The 25721-nt window shown below is 41.2% G+C and overlaps 1 protein-coding gene across 4 annotated transcripts in view; it reads right to left on the reverse strand.

The window, feature by feature from the left end:
- The window catches only part of Aco1 (aconitase 1), a 61766-nt gene extending 37281 nt beyond the window's left edge, over window positions 1-24485 (reverse strand). Inside the window, exons 1-6 of one of the 4 annotated variants that reach the window (XM_074051628.1) lie at window positions 24363-24460; window positions 17247-17337; window positions 8421-8496; window positions 5649-5767; window positions 4503-4671; window positions 3425-3562 (exon numbers count right to left, since the gene is read on the reverse strand). In XM_074051628.1, coding sequence (XP_073907729.1) covers window positions 3425-3562; window positions 4503-4671; window positions 5649-5745 — 404 coding nt within the window. In that variant the 5' untranslated portion in view covers window positions 5746-5767; window positions 8421-8496; window positions 17247-17337; window positions 24363-24460. Of the gene's footprint in view, window positions 1-3424; window positions 3563-4502; window positions 4672-5648; window positions 5768-8420; window positions 8497-17246; window positions 17338-24362 lie in introns of all 4 variants that reach the window. The other 3 variants (XM_074051629.1, XM_074051630.1, XM_074051627.1) reach the window with 3 other exon arrangements.
- Between the last annotated feature and the right edge of the window lie 1236 nt (window positions 24486-25721).

Below are 25721 nucleotides of genomic sequence, written 5' to 3' on the forward strand. Positions count from 1 at the left end.
GTTTTTGCTGTTTTCATGACATGTTCATTACTATAATGTAAATAAAAAAAGTTTATAAAAAACTGAAACCAGAGTGGATGGAAGTCAAGAACTAAAGCAGAGGGAAGAAATCAACATACACTAAGTGATGACTCTGAGGCATTAATAAGCACAAATACTTTGACTTCTAAGTCAAGAGACATTACAAGTTCCTCCATACTTGTACCTTCTGGGCAGACAAAATGGAGGGTAAGCCCATCGATGTGAATGAGCATCTCCAAGAATGATGAAAGTGGCCATCATTTTGTAAGTCTTCTTTAGGAAACATCCTTCTGCTCAAATAGTGTAGTATTTGATGTTATATTTTTAACTCTTTCTTTGAATCCAGAACATTAGATTGAGCTCATGTGATTTAAAGGGTTGGAGGGCATGCTGCCCAGGGGTGATTTCATAGTCCAAAGGAAAGAGAAAATTGGAGAGTGTTCAGGCTATTTGCTTAAGAATTGTAAATTCTCTTTAGCCTGGATTTTTCTGGTCTGGGTATGTGTAGTATTAACTGAAGAATAATCGTTTTCTAAATTTCCTTTGAGACTACATGGAAACCACTTAAATCCCCAAGGAGGCAAATAAAGGTGATTTTCATGTCCCTTTGAGTGGTTTATTTCATATTGTCAAATGACTTTTAAAATTATCAAATAATAGTTTCTTAGTGTAAAAAATAAATAAAGACCAGTCACAATTCCAGGTATGACTGTTGGGCAGTTTAGTATCTCTTTCAATTTTTAAAGAAATTAAAAATTGAAGTCCTGCATAACTTTTGATCTAGTGCAGATTACTCACACATGCAATTTAGTGTCTGGCACACTGAGCTACAAACGTGAGCATGTTCCAAGTGTTGTAAAACACTTTACAATTCACTTCAGGGATGTAGCATAATCTAATAAATAATTCACCTTTGTTGGACATTCAGAATGTTTCTAGGCTTTCATTTATAAGTAAGAGTTTAATGAACATTATTGGTCATATGGCTTTTTCTGAATTTCAGTTATCTGTTGAAGATATGCTTAGATGTGGGAATTCTAGGACAAAGGATATAGAAATTCCTAAAGTCTTACTACATATTGCTATCATCATTATTAACTTACAGTACATTAGTAGGATACAAGTGTTTTCCTCATGACACTTTAATAATTAATGTTCATTTTCTAATCTTAACTATATTGATGAGTGAAATGGTATCTTAAATATTTGTTTTACATTATTATTTGCAGGACTGAAAAGGCTTCATATACTGCTTACCATCTGTAATTCCTTTTACTCTACCTAATTATCTACTGAGTCTTATTATTTTTCTAAATGGTTTATATGTGCTTTTAATATATTAAGGATATTAATCCTTCGTCATATTTGTTGCAAAGTTTATGTCTTTTTAACTTTGAAGTCATTAATGCTAAAGACTTTTTCCCTCATTTCATTCAATTGCTTCTAAATTTAAAAAGGTCTTTTTCATCAAGACATATGATATCCATTTTTAAGCATTTATGCTTCACTTCATATGAACTGTTCCCTCTTAATTTCCCCAGCACTTATTTTCTCTGCCCATTGACAAAACAACTTTACATAGTCGTACTTCTAAGTTAAGATACTAGCCTCCTAGCATTACCCAATTGCCCTCTATGTCCAAACTATGGTTCTGTAATTCTGTAGCTATTCTTACAAAAGATGGACTGTACCTCCTCATCCTAGTTTTTGGCTTGATTGTGTGACATACTTTGATCAGGGACACTATGAACAGAAGTGATCCTATGTTGGTCCTCAGGTAGCCATAAGAAATACTGTGTATTTTCAAATACCCTCTTGAGCCTCTATGATTACCAGATAACTTCTTTCTTCTTTAGCCTATATGGACCCCAAAAGAAACAAAAGGAATGGAGCTGCCCCAGCTGCCCTGCAAATGTGCAGTTTTGCATAAGCATTCAACCCAGCCACTGTAACACAAAGCAGAGCTGGCCAGATGCCTTCATCTGGGTCAGCTCACCTCCCAACCAACTAACTCATAGAGGTGTCAGAGGTGGATTCTTACTGCTGATTGCCACTCTGGGGCTGTTCATTATACAATAGCTAATTTCTATACCTACTTTATATCAAAATCTTGTGGTCTGGTGGTGTAAACTCTGCCTTTATTTCATTCCTACCTGTCTAAACCATTTTGATTTGAAGGGCAAAGGTGACTGGTTTCTCTTTTTTCAAGTTTAACTTCATCAATAGTGCTGTTTTGGGTCCTATCAAATCATAGAGTGCTTCATTTGGATTCTACTGTTGCACATTTTCTTATGCTTTTTAAAATATATCTTAAAGGCAACTGGGAATACAGAATGTTTAATGTTCTGATGCCATTTGAACCAAAAGATTCATTTTTAATAATTCCAATTTAAAGCAAACACTTTTAGAGAATCAGATTGAAGGATAAATGCTTATTAAAGTAGACTGGGTCAGGAAAATTAACCATTACTACTTGACTCTTAAACTCACTGAACTTAGTTATCTCTTCAATGGACTAGGCTTATAAATGGTATATAGACTTTACTTAAGAAGTACTTAACTTTTAAAGTTTATTAAGAGGTCAGGCCTAAGCTGCTAGTTCATAAACATATAGTCACATATTTAATACTCTTTTCTATAAGTTTCCTAGCCTAAGACACTTTAAACACCACACCTTTGGATGTCAATGGTGAGGGGGTAAATTAACAAAAAAACCTCAACCATCCTCAGAGATTCAGTAACTGTGTTATGGCCACCTTAACTTGGTCTCAAGGTTCTCATCTAACCAAGGATAACTTCAAATTTACCTGGTTTAGTACATTATGTGCCCATTACATGCTTGGATCTTGCATTTGTGAAGCCTACAGTCTAACCAAAGCAACTAAAGTGATAACGTCCCTCCACGGTCTATAAGCCCATATGGAAGGGAGGGGAAGGAAGTGGGGGAGAGACTATCCCAAACAATAGAAGAAAAAACATGGGGAATAAAAATGATAGGTTTGAAAATCCACAGGGAGAGGCACAGATGGCCAAACACAAACTCATCACTTGGGATCAAAAGAAATAAAGTACTGAGGATGGAAAAAACCAAATTGTTACTTGCATTGACAAACTCTCAAGGCAGAACTTGATGTTCAGCTGAATTCAATCTAGTCTGCTCCAAACCAAAGTAAAAGACATGCAAAAATGGTTTTTAAAGAATCTTTCCTCCAAAACATATTAAGTTTGAATTTTCCTGACAATACCTTTTAAAGATTCTCTTCTTTTAAGTACATAAACACATTGAGAGAGAGAGAGAGAGAGAGAGAGAGAGAGAGAGAGAGAGAGAGAGAGAGCCAGAGAGTTGTATTCCAAGATTGTGCAGAAAGCAGGAAACCCAGAATTCATCTTAATCTCTCCTCACCTTCTGTTGAAATCAACCTGGATGGAATGATCGATTACAAGGTCGGCAGGACAGACAGGGTTTATCTTCTCTGGATCTCCTCCCAACTTTTTCACAGCATCACGCATTGCAGCAAAGTCGACCACAGCTGGCACACCCCTAAGGAAAGGAACAATTAAGTGAAAATTAAGTGTAAACAAGTGTGATTGGATTTTGTGGTTTCTGCCACCATTGACAATAGTGACAAGGGACCATTTCATCAGAGGAGCTAATAATGAAAAGTGAAAGTTTCTAAGCATATTTTCTTGAGCAGAAATCACGTAAGTAGTAAGTGCTATGACTGAAGGACTCTCTAGTACAATTTCACCACCATATTAAATTTTAACACAACTATGGTCATGGGAACTATTTTTCATGGGAAAGCTAGCGCATACGCTCTCTGCAAATTTTATTGCCGTGACTGCTTCTCATTTGTATGGTGGGCAGACGGGACCTGCAGAAGGCAGACCACATTCAAAGGAATGGATGTAATGCAGAAAAGTAGGCTGTAAATCACATGTATGTTAAATCAATCATTCCTTTGGGTAATCTTCCTCTAGAAAAAAGAAATTTGGCTACTGGAAGGAATAAAAATAACATCATTTAAAAATGGGAAGATTATGTCTCAGTAAAGAGGCCATGATGGGACACAAGGGTTCCTAGGAATGGTGGGATGTGAGCTGAGGTTTAACAGTTAGTATATTATCTGCCCTGGCAGGCAGCACAATAGTGTTCAAGTACAGCTGTCTGAAACCTGGTTCCCCAGGCAAAAGATGTCAGGACAGCTCTGCTTCATGCTATTTCTTTTCCCTTTCCTAGTACACTCAAGACTAGGATACTCAAGACCAAGCACAATGACCCTCACCACTGGAAAAAGTTGGGTGCCTGAGATAATCCCAGTTTCTCCTGTTGCTGGGGGCAAGATCTCCCTTCTGCTTTTGAAACCTTCTGGATATTGGGTCATAAATTATGCAGTCATTGCAAAACTTGGTTTAAAAAGCAAACTTTCTTAAAAGGCTGACAAGGGAGGCAGAGGAGAGAGAATTGACACTAGGCTCACGTGAAGTCCTGCAGGATGACGCGGGCAGGCTTAAATGGTACTTCTATGTTCTTATGTTGCATGACATTCCAATTTAGGATATTTTCAATGTCATTTTTCTTCACCAAAAACTCATCACAGTTCCGAATGGCTGCCTCTAGGAGAACTCTGATGGAAAATGGTAAGCGTCCTGGGAGTAAAAGAGAAAGTATGAGAAAACAAACTGAAACCATAACACCTTAATATAAAAGCTCTCTTTATGCAAACATGATATGAGGCATCAGATTATTCTTCCAACAGGGAAAGAAGACAAAGTGACTGACAGTTTAAGGGCAGAGTGGGCTTGAGACATATGGTAGTACAAAATCCAGACTAGGCAAAATAAAATATTAATTTATTTTTTTCATATTAAATGGTTGCATTGCTTAGGGTTCCAGTAACAGAAAGCTTTCCTTAACTCATCGCATCTTACCATCAGTGTAGACTATCATTGAATTATGCATTAGCAAGTATACAGATATTAATATATACAAAATAATATTTCTTATGAAAACTAATGCTCAAGAAGTGAGCAAACAATAGTTAACAATTGATAACAGTATAGGCATACACATCTTTCAAAGGGAAATCCTAGACACCAAGCAACATGGTCTCTGGTAACTGGAGTTTCCAGGAAAACACTATGGTAGTTCATGAGAAAATTAATTTTGTTTCTTTGCAAAATAAAAATTCCATCATGATACATGAAAATTGGACATATGAAAAAGATAGCAAAAGGTAAAATAAATCTGGGGTTTGGAATAAAAGCAACTTGTTTTCTTGCCCTCTTCTGCTGTCTCTGCATGTGTCCAGTGGCTCTCTCTGGGCCTCAGCCTCCTCACAACATCTTGTATTTTGTAATGACCAAAGAGTCATTAGTCACATAAAATCACTTGATATGTACATATAAACACTGCATATTCTATGAAGTGTTACATAAATGTTAAATGTACATAATCATTACCTACTCAAAAATGACCAGTGAGGGAAGTGTGTGTGCTTAATCCAAGAACATTTGCCCATTCTCTGCTACTCCCTCTTCTCACTCTCCTAACACATACTCAATTATATAGCAGAGGAGATTCCAGCCACTATCAGAGCAAATGCATCTCAGAGCCATGTACCTACCATATCTTGAATCCCGCAATTTATTTAAATTAAAGAACTTCTTTCCTGGCTGTGCAGGATCCAAGGGCTCAGCAAGGTGTGCAAACGGATTCTTCATGATTACTGATGATCACGTGTCCCTGAAACAGAAAGGGAACACTTAATTTTTACTTTGGAATTAACAATTATGGTACACAGTCACTTGAAGAAGTCACTGGTTATCTTCTCAAAATGGGGGTGGTTGGGACTTACATGAATACAAGAATGACATTCTTGGCAAATGAATATGGGCTTCTGTGAGGCTACTATGAAAGTCAGCATTCACCTCCCAAGACAGCATAAATCACCAAACTTGTCTTTCTTTTACAACCTCTCAACATTTTCCCACTGACTAGATGCAGTGAAAAGGGAAATGGAGGCTGCATCTCACAGAAAATCTTGAATATACAAACAGACTTCTGAGCTGGGAGTAACAGTCCATCACAGGTGACATTATACAATTGTAGAAAATCAGAACTTTGGAAGACAGGACTCAAGAGCAGCCATTTTCTGGCACTGTTTTGCGTATTTCCTATTCTGACAAACTGTGCTGCATTTTAATAAATGTGAACCCACAGTTAAAAGTTTCCCTGATTTGCTTTAGTATATGGTGGCAGCCACTGGGGAATCTTCACTCTGAGATGGCTGAAGGCCTGAACATTCCAGATGTGTTTGGGGGAGGGGTCTCTCTCCCTTAGCTTGGGGCAGGACTTCCCAGGAATCTGGTTATAAATTACAGGCAGTGAACAAGGAAAGGCACTGTTCCTGTCCCCAGTTGGTAAAGACTGCTTTCAAATAACTACAAATCAAGAGTAAAGCATCCTGGAGTGGGAGCCAAAAGACTTGCTTTCTTGGTCCTATCTATTGGTCAAAACTACTAAACGAATTCATTCTCCTATACTCTTAATTTTAAGATGAGAATAGCTAACATTTCCCTGCCAAATTCCAAGGTTTGTAAAAGTAAAACTTAGTTATTTAGCATACACATATAAGAACTGATATGGAAAGATCAATATATTACTATAAAATGATATTTTATGTACAGTCCATATATGAAAGTACTGTTTGTGAGGATGAGAAGTAACAAGTGTGTCTTCTTTTTATACACAGGCCTGTCTTCATTAAGAACACAAAAGGGCTGGGTTTTTTTAAAGAGGGGCAGGCAGGGGGCTAGAATTCAGGACTGGGAGGAAGTCTTAGTTTTTATCCTATCTCCTTCAGTATTGTTTGCATTTTTTTAACTACATACACATATAACTTTTTTAAAGGTACTTAAAAATTTAAAAGACACAGGTGTTCACACATCTCCTCTTCCAAAATCTAGTACAAGTTGAGTACTCCTTATCCAAAAATCTGAAATCCAAAATGCTCCAAAATCTGAAACATTGTGAGTGCCAGCATAATGCCCCAAGCAGAAAATTGCACACCTGACCTCACGTGATGTGTCACAGCCAAAGATGTGCTAAAGATATTACATAAAATTACCTTTAGGCTATGTGTATAAGGTGTATAAATGAAGCATAAATGGATTTCATGTTGAGACTTGGGTATCATCCTCAAGATATTTCATTATGCCCATGCAAACATTCTAGAATTCAAAATGATCCAAAATTTGAAACACTTCTAGTCCCACGCTTCAATTAAGAGTACTCAACTGTACTGGGCAGTTTTGCGGAGAAGCAGGTGGTTGAGAAACAGTCTCTGTGTTCCTGGAGTTACCAGTGCACAAGAAACAGGACATGCCACAGGTACTTGTGACAGCCATGAGGCAACACAGAGGGCGAGCACATGAGGTTCTGTCCAACGCCTCTTTCCTTGGCATTCCTTCTCTCACCTGTTTGCAGCAGCTGCCACTTGGCAGGAGAGAGGGATAGTATCTGACCCAATATGAGCCAACTGACTTCCTTCTTAGGAATTGCAGAATGAAAACTAAATGAAGAAAGGCCAACCAGACCAGTTATGGTGGATCATCCATCATTATTTATAAAATTAAGTACCCAAGGACATCTACATTAGAATTACCTGGACATCTGTCTTGTTAAAAATATAGGTTCCTGAGTACCCCTCTGCCCCGCTTGATCCACTGACTGAGCACATCAGGGAAGGGGCAGGTGATTCTAGCACATGTTCTGTTTGAGAACCATGGCTGTATGCTATGGAAAGCCAGGAGAGGAACGTGCACTCAGTGTAAGTAACATGCCTGCCACAGGGAAAGGGAAGGGTATGTTCTAACAGGTGAATCACAGCCTGAATCGCCTCTGGGCCATGAGCAGGAGAGCTACACAAGAGAAGCAGGTTGCATAGGGAGGGTAGTTTCAGTTCTTGAGGCGAGACTGCATGTAGGACAAAGTGCCACACAAGTGCAACAGATTTGTTACCAACTACCATGAACTGACAAGCCAGCCAGGAGGGAAAAAAATTAATTTTAATATGAAACATGCTAGCTTGTCTGCAGGAGAACTTTATAAATCTGTGGTTCAGAAAATGAGACTAATAATTCCCCTGAGTGGAATTCCAAAGAAGATACAAAGGCCATATTGGTATTCTCTCTTTGATTTGTCACCGCTGCCACCAGCTCTGATTTAATGTTTCTACACCAAACAGTAGCAACTGCAACAGTAAAACTATTGTTTTGTCTGTCTGGAAAAATGGGTCAATAAAAGAGCATCTCCAGAGGGTGTGAGATGTTTTACTCTCTGGGGTGAGGGGCAGTGGTTGGAACACTTGCAGGACTGAGTCAGATGGCTCACCCACCTCTTTAGCTAGCCTTATGTTTCTGAGATCATTCCTGTTTCTGTGTCAGGTCACAAAGGGTTCAAGGGTCTGGAATCTGCCAAAAAATCAATGGTTAAACCAGCTGCTAAGTTGTACCCACATTTGCCATCATTCAGTGGGGACTGACTATAGTAATTTCCTTTCCCCACTGCTTACAGGTTCCCTGGGCATAACATTGTCCTCATATAATTCCTGCCATTCCCACTACCCTACAAAGTCAGCTAGTATCTCAGGATAGGCACAGTGACCAATGTGCTCTTACAGAGAGTGGCTTATGAAGAACTCTAGTGTCTATCTCCCTCTTTCCTTAGAAATTAGGCAAGTGTCTAGTTCTGCTACAGCCATGAAGCAAATTCTGTTGACAGAATTTAGGTGAACACCAGGCTTGGTAGTTCACACCTGAAATCCCAGCTATTTGGGAGGCGAAGATTGGGAGGATCTTGTTTCAAAGCCAGCCTAGGCAAAAAGTTAATAAGACCTCCATCTTAACAACAAAAAGCTGGGCAACTAGCCTGTGCCTGTCATCTCAGCTATGCAGGGAACATAAGTAAGAAGATTGCAGTCCAGGATGGCCAGGGCAAAAATGCTAGACCCTATCTCAAAAACAACCACAGCAAATAGGGCTGGTGGAATGGCTCAAGTGGTAGAGCACCTGCCTAGCAAGCGTTAGGCTCTGAGTTCAAACCCCAGTACTGCATATACATAAAGTCAGGAGTTAGCGGAGAAAGGAAGCAACTACTACTAAATACGTGCCAAGTGCTTTAGTGTTGTCACTAATCCTGACAACAACCCCATAGATATTCATAGATGAAAGTCTAACATTTTCCCATTTTTACATCTGTGGAAACTGAAGCTCTGAGGGACAGAAAACCTTGCCCAAATGCACAGATCTAATGAGAGTCAGAATAAGATTTTGAGCCCTGCCTACTTCTGCCGCCCTACCCGACCTGTCTAGGTACTTAAGTGACTCCTGCTCTGAAAGTGATGCTGGCTGGAGGTCACCCACCTGCCTGGATAACTGAAGACAGTCACACAAATCCCCCACGGATTACGGCAACAGTAAAACTGTTGCTTTGTCTGACTGGCAAAATGGATCAACAGAAGAGCATCTCCAGAGGGTGTGGGATGTCTCAGACTCTCTCAGCCAGGGGAAGTGGTGGGAACTTGGTGAGAGACCCAAGGTCGAAAGCTGGGATTGTGCTGACTTTTTTCCAGTGATCCTCCAGTACGTCTTCTAAACCAGGCATTGTCACGTGGCCCCTTGCCACTCTTTACTGAGCCAGAGGTCAGCAGAAAACAACAGCAACTGTGTTAAGCAACTATAAACTGGTTTTGCTTGAAAGTTGGGCGCAGCCCCTCCACGTTAAGTCTGTAGGACTCTGGCCCTCAGAGCTCATAACTGCCCTGGAAAGCCGAAAGTAACCACCTCTCCATGAGGGAAGGAAAGATCTTTGGCCCGGGAATGGGTCCAGGTCTAGAGCACAATAATGCTTTCTACATCTGCCTTTCCCTGGCCAGAAGTCCACTCATCCTTAGTCCTAAAGAATGACCACTGCCCCCAAAATGACAAAGAGGAACCTCACCAACTGGGCAGGGTGCTTCGCCTACTCACAGGAACAGAGCACAAACTGTTTCAATTGCTTTCTTATCTGCCCCCACTTCCTGCTGCTGGGCTGCTTTGTTACTGCCTCTTTTCTCTGTTTTATATAATCCTCATTCAATAGTGAAAAGAGGAATAAATCTGGAGAGTAGACCATGGATTTTTGGGAGAGACTGGAGTTATCCTGGTTTTGGAAGGGGTAGAAATTACCATACATCACAATATGTAAAGGTTGCTGCTTTTTGTTTCACAGAATGAGATGATACTGCATGGAGGCAAGTGGGAAAAAGAAGAAAAGAAAAAAAGTAAAAAGGAGAATAGAAGAAATACAGAAAGGAAAGAATGGGCAGTGATATCTTGCAAGCAGTGAAGTTGGAGCAATCATTCAGAACTTGTCCTTCCTGGGTTCTTACCATAATGCTGAGGGCTGTGAGGCTCCTGAATCAAGTAAGACAAGTGAAGAGTTCTTATACAAAAGGAATGACAAAAGGAGATACTCGCACTTCGTCTGAAACCCTTCACTGCACCTATGTTCTGAAAGTCAAGATAATCATTTGTCAAAGGCAACCCATCGTGAAATACAGCTGGGTGACTTCCAAAACATCATGATTTTCATAAGTACATTTTGTGCATCGAAAAGTGGGGCTGGAGAGTGGAGTGTCTCAACACCAGATTTTTAAAGTAAATCAGTAAAAACAGAATCAAATATTAGGCACAGGCAGCCTGCTCTAAAGTAGATATTACAAACTGAACTGTGCTCCTGGTAAACAGGTAGGGAGGTGGAGCTCAGAACTGGGCTCCCTTCTTGCTCCTAAGTTACCTCTGGCTTCAGTATAGGACCCCACTGAGATCACTTGTACATGGCACACTTTGGCCTTATAGGCAAAGGAGGCAGTGAGACTGAATCTGAAAACAGTGGACCTGAGAGATTTATGTAGCATTCCCAGTGAGAACAAAGAGGTACAGAAAACAAATGACTGTCTAGAGTCACAGGACTCATTAGTGGTAGAACCAGGAAGAAAATTTAGCTGCCTTCCCTGCCGAAGAAATGCAAATTTCCCACAGGAAAACAGTACAGTTTAAAATGCTTCATGGTAGTGTGAAAAAGCACTACCTGGGCATCTCACAGTCCTTGGATGCTTTTGTGAGGTTAGCCCTACAATCATTTGGGAAGCCTTCCACGTGCTTCAGAACTCTAGAGAACTAAATGGCAACTAAACTTTGGAAAAATAACTTATGGTTAAGCTTTTACAATCTGCACAAATAAATTTTATTAATATAAATATCAAATATGCTATTTCCTAATCAGAGTCACATAAAAAATGTGAGTAAAGACACATTAAATGGCATAAGTGACAATTTAGAAGTTGCAGAACAGTCATTCCTCAGCATGCCTGAGGAATTGGTTCTAAGACCTTCTGTCCCACACCAAAATCTGGGGACGCTCATGTCCCTTATACAAAATGGCAGAGTATTTGCATATAACCTATTCAAATCCTTCTGCTACTTTATGTTATCTCTAGATTAATTACACTATTCAACACATTAAATGCTCTGCAAATAGTAGTTATATTGAATTATTCAGGGTATGCTGATAAGAAAAAGTCTACATGTTTAGTACAGGGCTGTAATTAAAAACAAATACCTTCCATCCACAGTTGGTTGATTGTAGATGCAGAATCCACAAATACAGAGAACTGGCTGTACTAGGATCCAATTTAAGTTTTGAACTGAAAGACTTGGTATATACTCATCCATATACATTTCACCATTGTGTTTGAAAATGCATACAAAAAAGAATGATATAAAGTTAACATTATCTATAAATAGACTACATTCTATAAAGGAGGGGGCCTTTAGTTTTTCATGTTATATACCTTTGTACTTTCCAAATTCTGTTTTTGATAACTATGCACTCACTTACTACTCACTTCTTATAAGACCTAAATAATCATTTTTTACTTCATACACAGACACCTGTAACAGTTTCTCTATAAAATGAGAACTTGGAGCTGGGAATGTAGCTCAATGGTAGAGCACTTGTCTAGCTGGCCTGGCATGCATGAGGCTCTGAATCTGATCACCAGCACCAAGGGGGCAGGGAGAGAAGGAAGGAGAGGAGAGGAGAGGGACAGGAAGAGGAAAAGGGAGAGGTAGAGGGAGGAGAGGAGAGCTCATCAAGTTCCTGAAACAACAATATGCAGGTCTTTAATGTCTGATGGAAATTTATTTAGCTCTAGATAAAGCCACTATGCTTTCCAAAATGTCTTTCCTTGTCTACCAATCCCAGTGAACACCAAACTGTTGTTGAACCACACCTTCTTGGGCAGTGATAATTTTGAAAATGCTACACAACTAAATAGATGCTCATTGTAGAAACAACAGAAAATAAAGTGAATAATAAGAAACATCCTCTGTAATACTATAGTTTAGATTTTCCTTACTAAGAATTTTAAATGTACTTTTCAAAAAAAAAATTAGAGCTCATATGGTTTTGCTTTTTTCCCTCCAGTCAGCAGTAGACCACAAATATCTTAACAGGGCAAGTGTGATATTTTCACCACTTTTAAATAGACTATAAAAATCTACCAATCAGAAACAATTTACTTCAATCTTTGTTATTAAAACACTTAGCTTGTTTCCAAGTATTACCACTCAAACATCGCTGCAGCCCTAGTATACACGGCTTTAGGAGGTCCCTAATCAATTCCTATAAATAAATGCTTGGCTTTCAGTTACTAGAAGCAGGACAGCTGGGTGAAAGGCTCTGCATGTCTTTACTGTGTCAATTATCACCAGGGTACCTGGGAAAGGCTGTACCAATTTAACGAGCCTTCTCTGGAACTGCCCAGAGCAGGCAACATAATTTGTTCTTACATTTTGCCAAGTTGAGAAATTAAAAAGCCAATCTTGCCATTTCTTTAATAGCTAGTAAAGTTGAATCATTTCCTATTTGTCTGATAACTGACTTTCTTCCTCTGTAAACTGCTTGTCTGCCAGGCAGGTCAAACTGAGTGACACTAAAATGGCCTCTAGTGACCAAATGTTCTCATCTGGTCACTATAGGGACTTGACTAAAAAGTTAATGAGGATGAGATTCGGTTCTGTAACCCTGGAGAGACTGGGACTGCCCTTGCCCTCTATCTAGACTTGAGATTTCCAGTCTACAAGATTTCCCCTTATGTACATGACAGGCAGTCCTTAAATCTGTTGCACAATTTGACTCTATGTTTGCATAATCATGAACCTCATTGGTTAGAGCAAGATAAGAGGTTCAAGAGTTCAAACCAGGGGCAAAATTCTCATTTGAGCCAGTGAGCTTTGCTATGTATAACCCCAGAATGAACTTGCAAGCCCCAGCAGCAATCCTGAAAATGGGTTTTATGAGGGAGACTAAGCACAGCATATGGACAGATGCTAAAACATCACTCTTGTTAGAAAACCAGATGGACCAGCCAATAGTGATTGATTCAGTATGAGCACCAGCACCCAAGCACAGTGCCATGCTAGGACGTTTATCCATTACAGCTAGATCTGTAGAGATGTCTTAATCAGCAACTTAGATGAGCTAAATGCCAATGGTCAGAAAAGAAAAAGATTCTCTTTTCCTCTTAGAGCTCTATTCAGCTTATGGAGTATATAAATCTATGATTTTACAGTCTCTGCTATCAGAGTAGAATCCTCTTAAGGCTGCCAACCCAGAATTTTCACATCCCAGGAGGAAAGCAAGAGAGGAGTGGCTCTGGGCAGAACTCCTGTCAATAGTGGAGTAAAGATGGAGTTTGGGCTTTCTATTTTGAGGCTACAAATCCATTTTCAAAGAACTTATATGGTCAGCAAGAGCTGTCAGGTGAGCAGCTGAGATGAGAATCACTTCACTGGGCATGCAGCACATGGTACATCTGCAAGTTTTTTTTTTTTTTTACTTTAGGACATCTAAAGACACACAAGGGCAGGTTTTTCAAGTCTAGGCAGACAACAGGAAGGGTTTCTTCTGTATTTTTTGTGGTGTGTCCCCTTATTTTCCTGCTACCCTCCTAAATATACCCATCCTGAATTTCTACAGCTTCTAACTCCAAAGTCAAAGTAACATCACTGCATCTGTAGGGTTTACTTCAGTTCACTAGAAATATTAGCTATACTTTATTTTTTTTCCTGTTTAAAGAGAAATTAATTGGTCCCACTCCCAAACTGACTGCTTTGTATCTAAACACAATGATACTTATAAACAACCTTTTTTGGTCAAAAGAAAGATTCCAAGGATGTCTATGTAAGCATAAACACTGAGGTCAGAACTCTCCAAGCCAGCAAATCACCATAGCTTGTTGCAAGCAGAGCACTAGAAATTCTAGTTCTTTGCTTTATTAGATAGACAGATGGATGGATGGATGGATGGATGGATGCATATGGACCAACAAGATATCTCTGAAATTTCCCAGAGATCAGATACTTCAGCTATTGGTAAAAGGGATTTCAACAAAACAAAAACCTCTTAACTTATAACTAGATACAAGTATCACAAGAACTTTGAAGGAAAAGCCAGAAGAACAATGATCTATTTCGGGGAGAAAACAGAAAAACGAGTAAACAAACACTGGAACACAGGGATGGTCTTGGAGAAGGGAATGGGTCTATAACAGTGTGATCAAATCCTGCCACAGGTTTTTCTTGAGCACTCATCACATGTGGAGTGGTCTGCAATGCAACTCTGCCTTCTGTATCAGATAGCTTTGTAGTCACAGGGTATCTTTCTTGCTAAATTGTTAGCAGTCTATTGTCTCTCAGTCTTCTGTCCTACTCTGGATAAATGAGCAGAAAGTTCCACATATATTTCTTGGGTTTTTTTATTTTGTGGCATTGGGATTTGAGTTCAAGGTCTCATGCTTGCTAGGCAGGTGCGCTACCAATTAAGCCACTTTTCCAGCCCTTTCTAGATTTTTTGAAACTGTAATGGTTGTTAAAGTAATACAGTTTTATTTTTATTTAGCCATATAACATTTCTGTGCCTCAGTTTCCTAATGAGCAAAATAAGGTTGGTCAATGATCTAAAATAAGGTTGGTTGATGCTCTATAATGTCCTTGTAAAGAAAAAACAACTTATGATTCATTCATTCATTCATTCATTTATTCAATGTATGTTAATTGTCTAATATATGTCAAGAACTATTCTAGATCCTAGAAGACACCAGTGAACAAAGTCTCTGCAGTGATAATACAGCACTTCCACGTTAGTGGAAGGAGACAGACTAAACAAATAAATAGATATTCAAACAGAATGTGAGGCGGTGACCTTGATCACAAAAGACCTCACTGGCATGGGGCCACCTGAACAGAGCCTTGAAGGAAGCGATGGGAAAAAGCTATGAGATCTGTGGGAAGGCAGAATCCATTAAAGGCCCTGAGGTAGTGGCCTGCTGGTAAGTCAAAGGGACATCACGGTGGCCAGGTTGAGTGAGGGCTGAAGAAGGTGAGGATGCAGCGGGGGCCAAACCTTACATGGGGCTTTGTCAGCCAACACAGGAACTTTGATAAAGACAACTACAAGCTCCTGGCTGCACACCTAGTTTAAATTGTAGATTTCTAACGCTAAAATCTGATGGATTTGAAATGAATTCAGAGTATGAATATATTAGATTACAATTGAGAAGTGGCAACTTCCCGAACGCTAACCTAATTGTTGTTTCTCTGAATTTCATTATTAAGCAACACTGGAAATTCTCAGGATGTGCCACAGAGATGATCATGACTCATTAGGCAGATGTGCACAGCACTGCCAAAAATAACAGCCAGGATTTGGGGGACTGGGACCACACCACAGCAAGGTGTGGCAAGGGAGCCTCTTAAAGCTCCACATTTCTGGGATCACTTTCCAAGACAAGGCAGGATCATCTGCAGCTCCCCAAGACAAAGACTTAACCCAACACATCCTTTATGCTCATTCTAAATTAGCTGCAGTAACTCAAAAGAACAGACCTACTCATTTTTACTTTTTAGTATCACTGGAGCTAATAAAAGCAGTTTCACAAAAAAGTCTTGGTGAACTTCAGCATTTATAGATTCCAGAGATGGGCTGGAAAAAGCAGGCCATCACGGGGTCATGAAACACTTGGCCAGAGGAAGAAGTGGAGGGAGGGCTCCTCAGAAGGTTCCAGACCCAGCTTGACTGTATCCCTCCTCTCAAAGGTCATCTTCAGTCCCTTCTTGGAATGTGGGTCTTCTATTCTACTGCTCCCTGTGGTCACCAGTGGGGTTTAGTAAATGACATTCAGAGACCTCCAACTAAGTCCCACAGCATCTGAGTCATGTGAGGAGGACAGAAGTGGCAGGCAGCTATATATGCCGAAGCACTAAGAGCAGGACTAGTTGAGACTCATTCTTGAAGAAGGCTGCTTGATTTCCTCAAGCTCCCAAACTCATGTTGTAAATCATGGTGATTGACTTGACTTAAACTTTAGAAATTAGAAAGAACAAAAGGACATCACCACTAAAGGATGGATGTTTGCCTGCTTCAGGTCTCACGGGGCCACCTTTTGTGCATTCACCGTGTTTCTGAGGCTAAGAGAAAAAAGGTGTTCAGGGTCCAGGTCAAGAGGAAGTCCACTGGAAGGTCTGGATTTGCACTGAAGACAAAAATCCTAGGCTGCAGTCTTCAAGCCCAGACTTGATTTTTAGAGTAGAGATCTCTCTGGTAGTGGTGTGGACTGATTCGGAGCAAGGAAGTTAGATGGAAAGCAGGTTAGTGCTATCAGTACTACCAAATCAGAAAATGAGGCCGGGGCAATAATGAGGTGCAGGAGGGAAAAGATCCTGAGGTGGGGCATTATGAAAGCAGAATAGACTATGGGTAGGTGAGGAGGATAGAGAAGTCTAGGATCATAGCTGTTTCTGATTTGGGCAAATAATCAGAGCCAGTGACCAAGATGGGGACTGGGATGTTGGTTGTGGACATGGTGAATCTGGGAAGAAGATGTCTATGGTCAACTCCATATATGGGCCTAGAGAGCTCAGGAGGTGGGACTGGGACGAAGTCGGGAAGAGCAGTGGTGAAAAGCCTTATGGAATAGGGACTAATGACTGCAGATGCACTGCAATCCAGAGACATGTGAACTGCCTGTGGGGTGCCATCTCCCCTCGGCAACTCTGAGACAAAAGCACCACCACCCCATTTTACAGGTGACAAGACAGCATCAGAGGGGTTAGGTCACCTGCCAAAGACTCCAGCTTGGTGAGTGACCAAACTGGTTACAAGTCCTTCCAATGTCAGAGCCAACTCTCTTGCATCCACCGTTGAGTCTCCTAACAAGTAGCATAAAAAATATCCCAAATTAACCAATTGGATTTTAAAAATTAAAATTCACTTTAAAATAATCTGCAAACTGTAAGGCACCTACATGAGGACCAGATAGGATGGGTTGATATGGATAATGCAGTCATCGCCAGCACTTAAGCAGTTAGGAGGTGACTGATTCCTTATCTGAGCAAACAAGGTTCATGTGAAATCTTCAAACCCAAAGCTAGTCTTGATACCACCTTAATACAAATACAAAATGGCATGTTTTGTACATCAGCCCTGGCATAGCTCTTGCATATGACTAAATCTCAGCAATGGTTTATTTAATGCTCTTTTTCTCAACCAAAAATTCAAACTTGGTGAATCATGTAGGAAGGCCACTTTACCTGAGAGTGATGTACCTTCATGAATTATGTCACAACTTGTACCTTGCTTTGTAGGTCTACAGTAATGGTCACAGAAAGGATGATAAGGATAATGAATAATTAAGTGCTCCATACTCATTTGCTGGAGCAATGGCCCTCAGCAAGTCACCCTATCCAAAGATGGGCTCACTCAGAGTGCTAAAGTCAGGAGAGAATGAGTGAGAATCACAGCAGTGCACATGCACAGACAGGATCTACTACTCATCGAAGTGCCTGGATTAACTCTTGACAACAGAGCTAAGGCAGAACATAAGGAATCTGAGAAACAACTGGTCAGAGAGATGTTCTTTTAGTAGCTTTAAGGCATTAAGGGGTACAAGAACCTGTTCTGAGTCCAAAAGACATATAATGCTTCACAAGACGGTTTCATGTCTTTGCATGTTCATAACCTCTAATCCGAAATTCTTTTAGTTTCTAATCTGCACTTAAAATCAAACTCTACCACTTAGTGCTGTAGACAAGAGTCCCTCTAGCTTGTTAAACCTCAGTTTACTTCTTTGCAGATTTAAGGTAACAATACCTGCCTGTACAGCTCTGCCCATATGACAGGGCTGCTGGGATAACTAGATGGGATAACCCTAAAGCTCAGTGACCTTCTGTATAACCATAATTCCTGAGATTGCTATTGACTTATTTCATCGGTCTTAGGGGGCTCTAAATGTCACCTATTTCTTTCAGTAAAGATTTACATTTTAGCCAGGCACTGGTGGCTCACACCTACTAGCTACTCAGGAGGCAGAGATGAGGAGGATTGTGGTTTGAAGCCAGCTCCGGCAAACAGTTTGTGAGACCCTATCTCAAAAAAACCCATTAAAAAAAAAAAAAAAGAAAAAGGTTGGTGGAATGGCTCAAGGTGTAGGCCCTGAGTTCAAGCCCCAGTATGGCAAAAAAAAAAAATTACATTTTAAAACAATAAATATTTAAAATAGAGTAAACAATCACTCTTATTCAATAAAAGTAACCCAATACTATTCAGTTTTGTTTTTTTTTTTCCAGGTAGTGGAAAGGCTGAGGGCATTCTAAGATCAGAAAAGACCTAGTGGCTCATAGGCAAAAAAAACATGTCCTAAAAAACAAAACAACAATGATAACAAATCCTACCTTTTTATATTGGTTCATTATGATTCTTACTCTTAAAAAATATTGAGAGAAAATGTTCTTGGCCCTGGGTAATGTCTGAAAACGTTTCTTTTAATGTGATGGATTTCCTTTATACTCAAATTTTTCCCCAGTGACCTTGGTCAATCCAAATTAATTTAACATGTATTTCTGGAGTATCTTCTTTGCATTAAGCATTGCTAAGTACCACAAGAAAAGGGAAGATAAGGAAAATACTCCATTTATATAAAGATTACAGTTTAACAAGGAGACTAAGATAAACACATATTTAATTACAATAAGATAAGGATAATAAGAAAGGTCAATGGAAAGAGAGAGCTACAACTGGGATTTGAGAAAGGCTTTACAGATAATGGAAAAAGGAAAGATAGATTTAGACTTACAGGCCCAGGGAAGATCAAATGCAAAAGTAGAGAAGCAGTAACACAGTAAGTGCTCAAAGACCATTGAGAAGTTCCATTTGGCAGAACAATTTAAAGACTTGCTACAGTCGTCAGTGCTTGCTTACTACTAAAAAGACACAACAAAGAATAGTTATTTGTTAATTTAAATAGTTAAAAATGAAGATGTCAGCTCTAGGCAGAAAAAAAAGTAGTGAGGCCAAGAAAAGGTATAAGACAGGCCAAATGTCAGCATTCACAATTGCAGAAGCTGTGAGTTTATACTCTTTTTCCCCATTTAATTTGTATTTCTGAAATTTCCCATTAATTAAAAATAAAGAAATCAAGGCCAATTAATGATGGTCAGTTGATGGCACTAAACCTAGGAAGAACTTTCTAATCTCGTCTCCTAATCAACTGAAGGAGAGGGCTGGAACAGACCACGTGGGGAGTCGACATGGCACAATGTAACCGCAGTGGTCGCTGTGCCCGTTTTCAACTCCCCAGACCTGGCTCTCCTCACTTACTTTTCCACTTCCCACTTGGAGAAAGAATAGCAGCGCTCTGCCACCAGGCAGGCTGGCAGCAGGTGAGTGTGAAGAAAAATGAAAGCCCCTGTGTGCTCAATGTATTATGTGTAAAAACTACTGCTGGGGTTGATTTTTGTCGTATCAAATTTAGTATCTGTTCATGCTGGCAAACAATGATAAGCAAAGCTGAAGAAAATCAAAAAATCAACTGTACCTCTCCTCACCTCCACCAACAGAAAGTCACTCAATGTTTTGGCAAATCTACTGCCTTTCCACAGGCATATATCCACTCACAGATGTACACACGCTTTCTCTCCTTACAAATGTAGGATCACAAGGAAACAGTCCTGTTTCCTTTTTGAGTTTTAAAACCATACAATAGCATTTTATAACACCAGTGTAAGGATTGCATAATGGCCCATAAATGGACACTTTGACCTAGTACCTCTAACCATGGACAAGAGTTTAAGTCAAACATTAATACTGTTTAATAAAATATTCTGAATTGAGAGGGATTGCTCTCAATATTTTGAGTTAGTATATACTAGCATTCCATATACTAGTGACAATTTGTTTTATTGGAGGGAGGGAGTGGTGACAGTTTTTTTTTTTTTTTTTTTGCAGTACTGGGGCTTGAACTCAGGGCCTTCACCTTGAGCCACTTCACCAGTCCTATTTTTGTGAAGGTTTTTTTGAGATGGGGTATCACGGAACTATTTGCCTGGGCTGGCTCTGAACGGAAATCCTCCTGATCTCTGCCTCCTGAGTAGCTAGGATTACAGGTGTGAGCCACAGGTGCTCAACCAGGTTTTTGTTTTTTTAATCAAATAAATAACCCCATCTCCCTTTTAAAAGTACAGGTGTTTGGATTTTAGGTTTTTAAGTTGTAAAAAATATGAATGCTGCATGATAAACAGACATCCAGTTTTATAAAAAGTAACAACTAAAGCTTCCATACCTTTCTTCTACCTACTCCACTGCTCAGAACAAGCTACCATTGATATTTTGGTATGCTTGTCTTCCAAACATTTATGAGATGATTTTAAATTCACAAACTGTGTAATTACACAAGTATACAACTTGCACACATATACAGAAATGTAAATACACATAAGTACACATGTATACATACAGTGTGTCTATACAATGTATAAGATACACATATACAAGGATGATTTTAACTTTCTTTAGAACACTTTCTGAAATCAAGGTCTCTGTTAGAGATGCTACTGGTTTTTGCATAAGAACACCCAAAATCCACACACTGGATTAGTCTGCAGGTTCCATTCACCCCAGCAGAGCCTCTGAGATGGCTTCAAAAAGGGAGGTGGGAATAAAGATTCCCACTCACCATCCATGTTGTTCCTCAAAACTTGTACGTAGCATTCCTTTAAACAACCCACTATAGAGTCTTCCACAACTTTGATTCCAATGCCTTTGCAGTTCCTATACCCATCTTGGAGATTTATGTCCCTGGAAAGTCCTGAAGAATTTTCTTTTCTGTGGAACTACCTCTTGAAACATGGCTCCTGTTTCAATATTCTAGGTCAGGTATCTGCAAACTGACCTAGCACCTGTTTTTGTAAATAAAGTTTTATTGGAACTCAGCCAAGTTTTATTGGAACTTTGCATATTGCATATGGCTGCTTTCACACAACAGCAACAGAGCTATGTATTTGCAGTCCAGACAGCACAGGCTATCTGCTCTTTACACAAAAAGCTTGCTGACCCATATTCTAGGACATGGTGAAAACACAGTCTTTTAAAAACATTTTATTTATTTATTTATTCATTTATTCATATGTGCATACATTGTTTGGGCCATTTCTTTCCCCTGCTTCCTGCCCCTTCTCTTCCCCTCTTCAAAAATTTGGAAGATTTGAATCACATACTCATATCCAGTGTCTTTCTTTTTTCAGGCTAAAAAGTGTGTTCTGTTAAAAAAAGAAACAATCCAAAAGTACCTTGACTCTGACAGTAGCAGTGGTGTGCTGGTAAATGTTTAACAACTTGCTCTATAGACAGAAAGCCCAGATTTGGAGCATTGGCTAGTTCCCAACATGACTTATTTCAAGATCCCAACATGACTTGTTTCAAGCTAAAAAATATGTGATGCTACTGAACATGGAGTTGGGAAGTGATGTGCACGAATGCTAGTATTAGCCAACTGCAGTAAGACACTGGTTGTTTGGGACACTTGATATCACTGGCCTAACCCCTTACTTTAAAGTCAAAGATACTAAGGCCCAGCGAGATCAAGCATCCTAACCCAATGCTGGTCCAGTGACTGGCATCAAGTTAGAAGTAATTTTCCTGTACATAGTCTGGCTCACTGGGACTTACTTCCTCTGTAAAAGGAAGAATGGAGGAAACAAGACAAAGGAAGTTCTTTGCCAGGTACCTGGCAATCATTATCTGTAGGACTGGTATGCTCAGCACACGCTTTTCTTTGTTTTTTTTGTGGTGGTACTGGGATTTGAACTCAGAGCCTCAGGCACTCTACCACTTGAGCCACTCCACTAGCCCTGGCACATGCTTTTGAAGCACATCTTTGCTACAGGGTAGGAGCAAGCTTCATGTTAAACCCTCTTGGTAGATTGACTCAATTAAACAGTAATTACAAAACTGTAAGCTCCAGAAAGACAGGGCCTGTGTCCTGTGCATTCACTATTTTCCCAGCATCCAGTACAGAACTGGGCACATGATAACCAGGAGGTCAACAAATATTCACTGAAGGGATGAATAAGACTCCATCATCCAAGAGGAGGCTTCTGCAAAAAGCACAACAGGTACTCAGAGTTTAGATCCCAGAATCTGTGGACTGTGCACAAATCATTTCTAAAGTATCGGTTCTAGGCTTCAAAGTCACTCCATCAGAGCACTACAGGCTCTGCAGGTAGAGTGAGAGAAATTTTTCTTTTGATGTATATATGTATACAATTTCTATCTTGAACATGTACTGACAGAGCATGAAGCCAAGGAAATAATCCAGGGAAGGATCCCACCTATCATACACCAAAATGTTGAACAACTGCTTTCTGGCAGGGACTGAGCAAGAACCACTCACAGCGCCAGGCCTCTGAAAGCTGAAAGCGAAGGAACACCAAGTCTGGGAAGCGTATTCCAATACCTCTCGACTACTTGGTATTTCTCACACCAATCCTTACACACTTGGCACAGTCTCTCTGAATCCACAGGTCCTTTTTGCCACATTACTGCTGTAATCCTGATATATACCAAGTCAGCTTTGTAGGCATAGAAACAACCAAAGTCTCATGTAAGACTTGCTGAGTTTTAAGGAGGCCAGCAAGAGTCATCATCAAATGTGGGGACCTCGTATTTGCTTTCCAAAGTGAGGACAAGCTTGCTTCCACATATTGTAGGCTAACACTATCTGTGGTCTCGGGTCTTGTATGTTCCCACTTAGAGGAAGAATCACAAACAAGAAGCAGGTCCAATGAGTAAAGCCTCCAAATGGTTCTAAAAGTGTGGTGCAGAGAACTTCCAGGTATCTGCAAAGTCATGTGACCTTTTCATTCTTACATTTTCAGACGTATAATGTGGAGGTCTCCAGAAGCTATGTGGCATGTGATATTGCAACAGACTGAATGCAGAAGCATATACAAGAATCCACCCGCCTTTTTTTTTGACACAGGCTTTAGACCAGACTGGCCTGGAACTGGCCCAGGCTGGCCTCAGACTCATATCCGTCTCTCCCACCTCAGCGTTGTAAGCACTGGGATGACAGGATAGCACCATCACATCCAGCACTCCATCTTCTATTAAACTTGAGATTAAAGAGATTTTCAGAAATGTAAAACAATACCACTCTTGTCCATAACTTTCTGTTTTAGAAGTTTTTTGTGTTTGTTTTAACGAAAACGTTAATATATAATTGTCCTATTAACTTTAAATGAATTTTTAAAAATCCTAAAAGTTTCTCAGTTTTATTTCTGCATGGCAATTCTCAATACATACCAACCATATAAACAAAGGTTCCTTAGGATTCTAATGTTTAAGAGCGCAATGGGGTACTACGTGCAAAAAAAGTTTGGGAAGTTCTGCCTAGAGGCGGTCCCCAGTGAGGAGGGCCATGTGTGCGGCAGGAAGGAGGAGGATGTGCCATTGGTGTGCGGGCCCAATGGGAAGACTGCCGGATCACCTTGGCTCTCTGAAATCAACTAGGGTGGGCTCTCTGCCCAACTCTCCCCTCGCAGAGGGGTTTCTCCCCTTCACTCCATTTCCCTTCTCCCTCTGATGGAGATTCCCCAACCTGCCTACCCAGGTTCAGCGACCATTCCTCTATCCCGCAAGCCGGGCCAGGCCGGCGCCCCCTCGTGAGGCCCGCACACCCTCGGGGCTGGGAATCCTCATCGCCGCCAGCACCGCCGCGGCCAAGGCTCCCGGGCGGCCCACGCGGCGCATCGGGCAGAGAGGTCACTCCTCGGGAACAAGTCCCCTCGGCCTCCCCGGGCCGCTCTGCCCCGGGCGCCGCGGAGAAGGCCCACAGCGACCCTCGGGGGACAGGGAGGCCGGTGCCCCCACCCGGGATGTGGCCGGCCACGTCAGTACTCACCACGGATCGCACGGTGGGGCTCCGCGACCCGGGCCGGGACCGAGAGGGGCGCGCGCAGTGAGCTCGGCCGCCGCCTCCGCGCTCCTCCCCCAGCCACCACCGGACGATGGGCGGAGCCGGGGCGGGCGGGGAGGGCAGCGGGGGGCGCGGCGGAGTCCGCGGGCCGCCAAGGGGGTGGGGCGACACGGAGGCCCCGCCCCCACCCAGCTGCAGAGACCTGTTCCTGGGCGGGAGCCGAGGTTGCTAAGGGTCAGCCGCAGGAAGTGGAGGGACGCCTTCTTGAGCCCTGTCCACTTCTGAGAGCTGAGGGCCCGGGACCAGGGTGGCTGTCGTCACGTTTGGGCAGAGGGTGTGACTGCTGGGCGCTTGGAAATGAGCTGCAGGTGCGGGGAAGAAATGCAGGACTTTTTTTTTTTTTTTGCTTTGTTTTTGAGAGAGATTTCATTATCTGGCTGCTGCCTTACGTGTGGTCACCCGGTGGGGGAGGGGCACACACATGCTTGCCCATCTCTCCACTTGTCCCTCACCCCTCATTCCCAAGCCCCCTCCTAATTCTTTGAGCAAAGTATAGTAAGTGGGCATAGACATCACGCTCTCAGGACAAAACCTCAACGGTTCTTTGGCCTACAAATGCAGAGTTTCTATGTGTAAAACATTTTTTTCAACCTGAAACCACACTTCATACTTTACAACGTACGCTGTGCATGGATGTGCAGTCCGAGAAATGGCACTAAGTCGGCCTTGTCTATACCTGCTTTTGATGTCGGTTGTAGTTGTGCCCTTTCAGTTGTGAGGTCAAAGAAGTGATTTGAGCTTCCTAGATGAAAAGTGGCAGGGCTTTCCTGCCACTGTAGCTTTCTATCCTGAGTTACTGCAGTTTTCTATCTGAATGAGCAACATTCAGGATGAATGGCTCATGGGTAATGTTGCAAAGAGTGGTTGAGGGTTCCTTTTCTCTATCCGCATAGAAATCGCATAGCATATAGGCAAGGAGAAGCTCCCGTGCTGTTGAAGAAGGCTCTGGGTTCCAAATATTCACAAACCGGGTTTCCAAACCCAGAGGCTTATAGCTCTAAGCCTTGAGGACCAGAAGCTTATGGCTGCAGGAGCTCCGGACTTACTGCTCTGGGCTTAGCGAGCCAACACCCAGCAGGCGGAGTTACAACTGAGCTGTGGATGTCATGCCCTTGGCTCTTTAACCCTTGGCGGCTCTCTCAAACTCTTGTAGTGACTGGGGTTGCAGTGCTTATTGTCTCAGCTCCCAACCTTAGCCTTCACAGCCTCTCACGTCTCAGTACTACTGCTGTTGTCCTTCGTATTTTTAGCTTGGAGTTTCTGCTTTGGGTGCTCTCTGGAATT

This window comes from Castor canadensis, chromosome 13 (genome assembly GCF_047511655.1).
Source record: "Castor canadensis chromosome 13, mCasCan1.hap1v2, whole genome shotgun sequence".
Taxonomy (NCBI): Eukaryota; Metazoa; Chordata; class Mammalia; order Rodentia; family Castoridae; genus Castor; species Castor canadensis.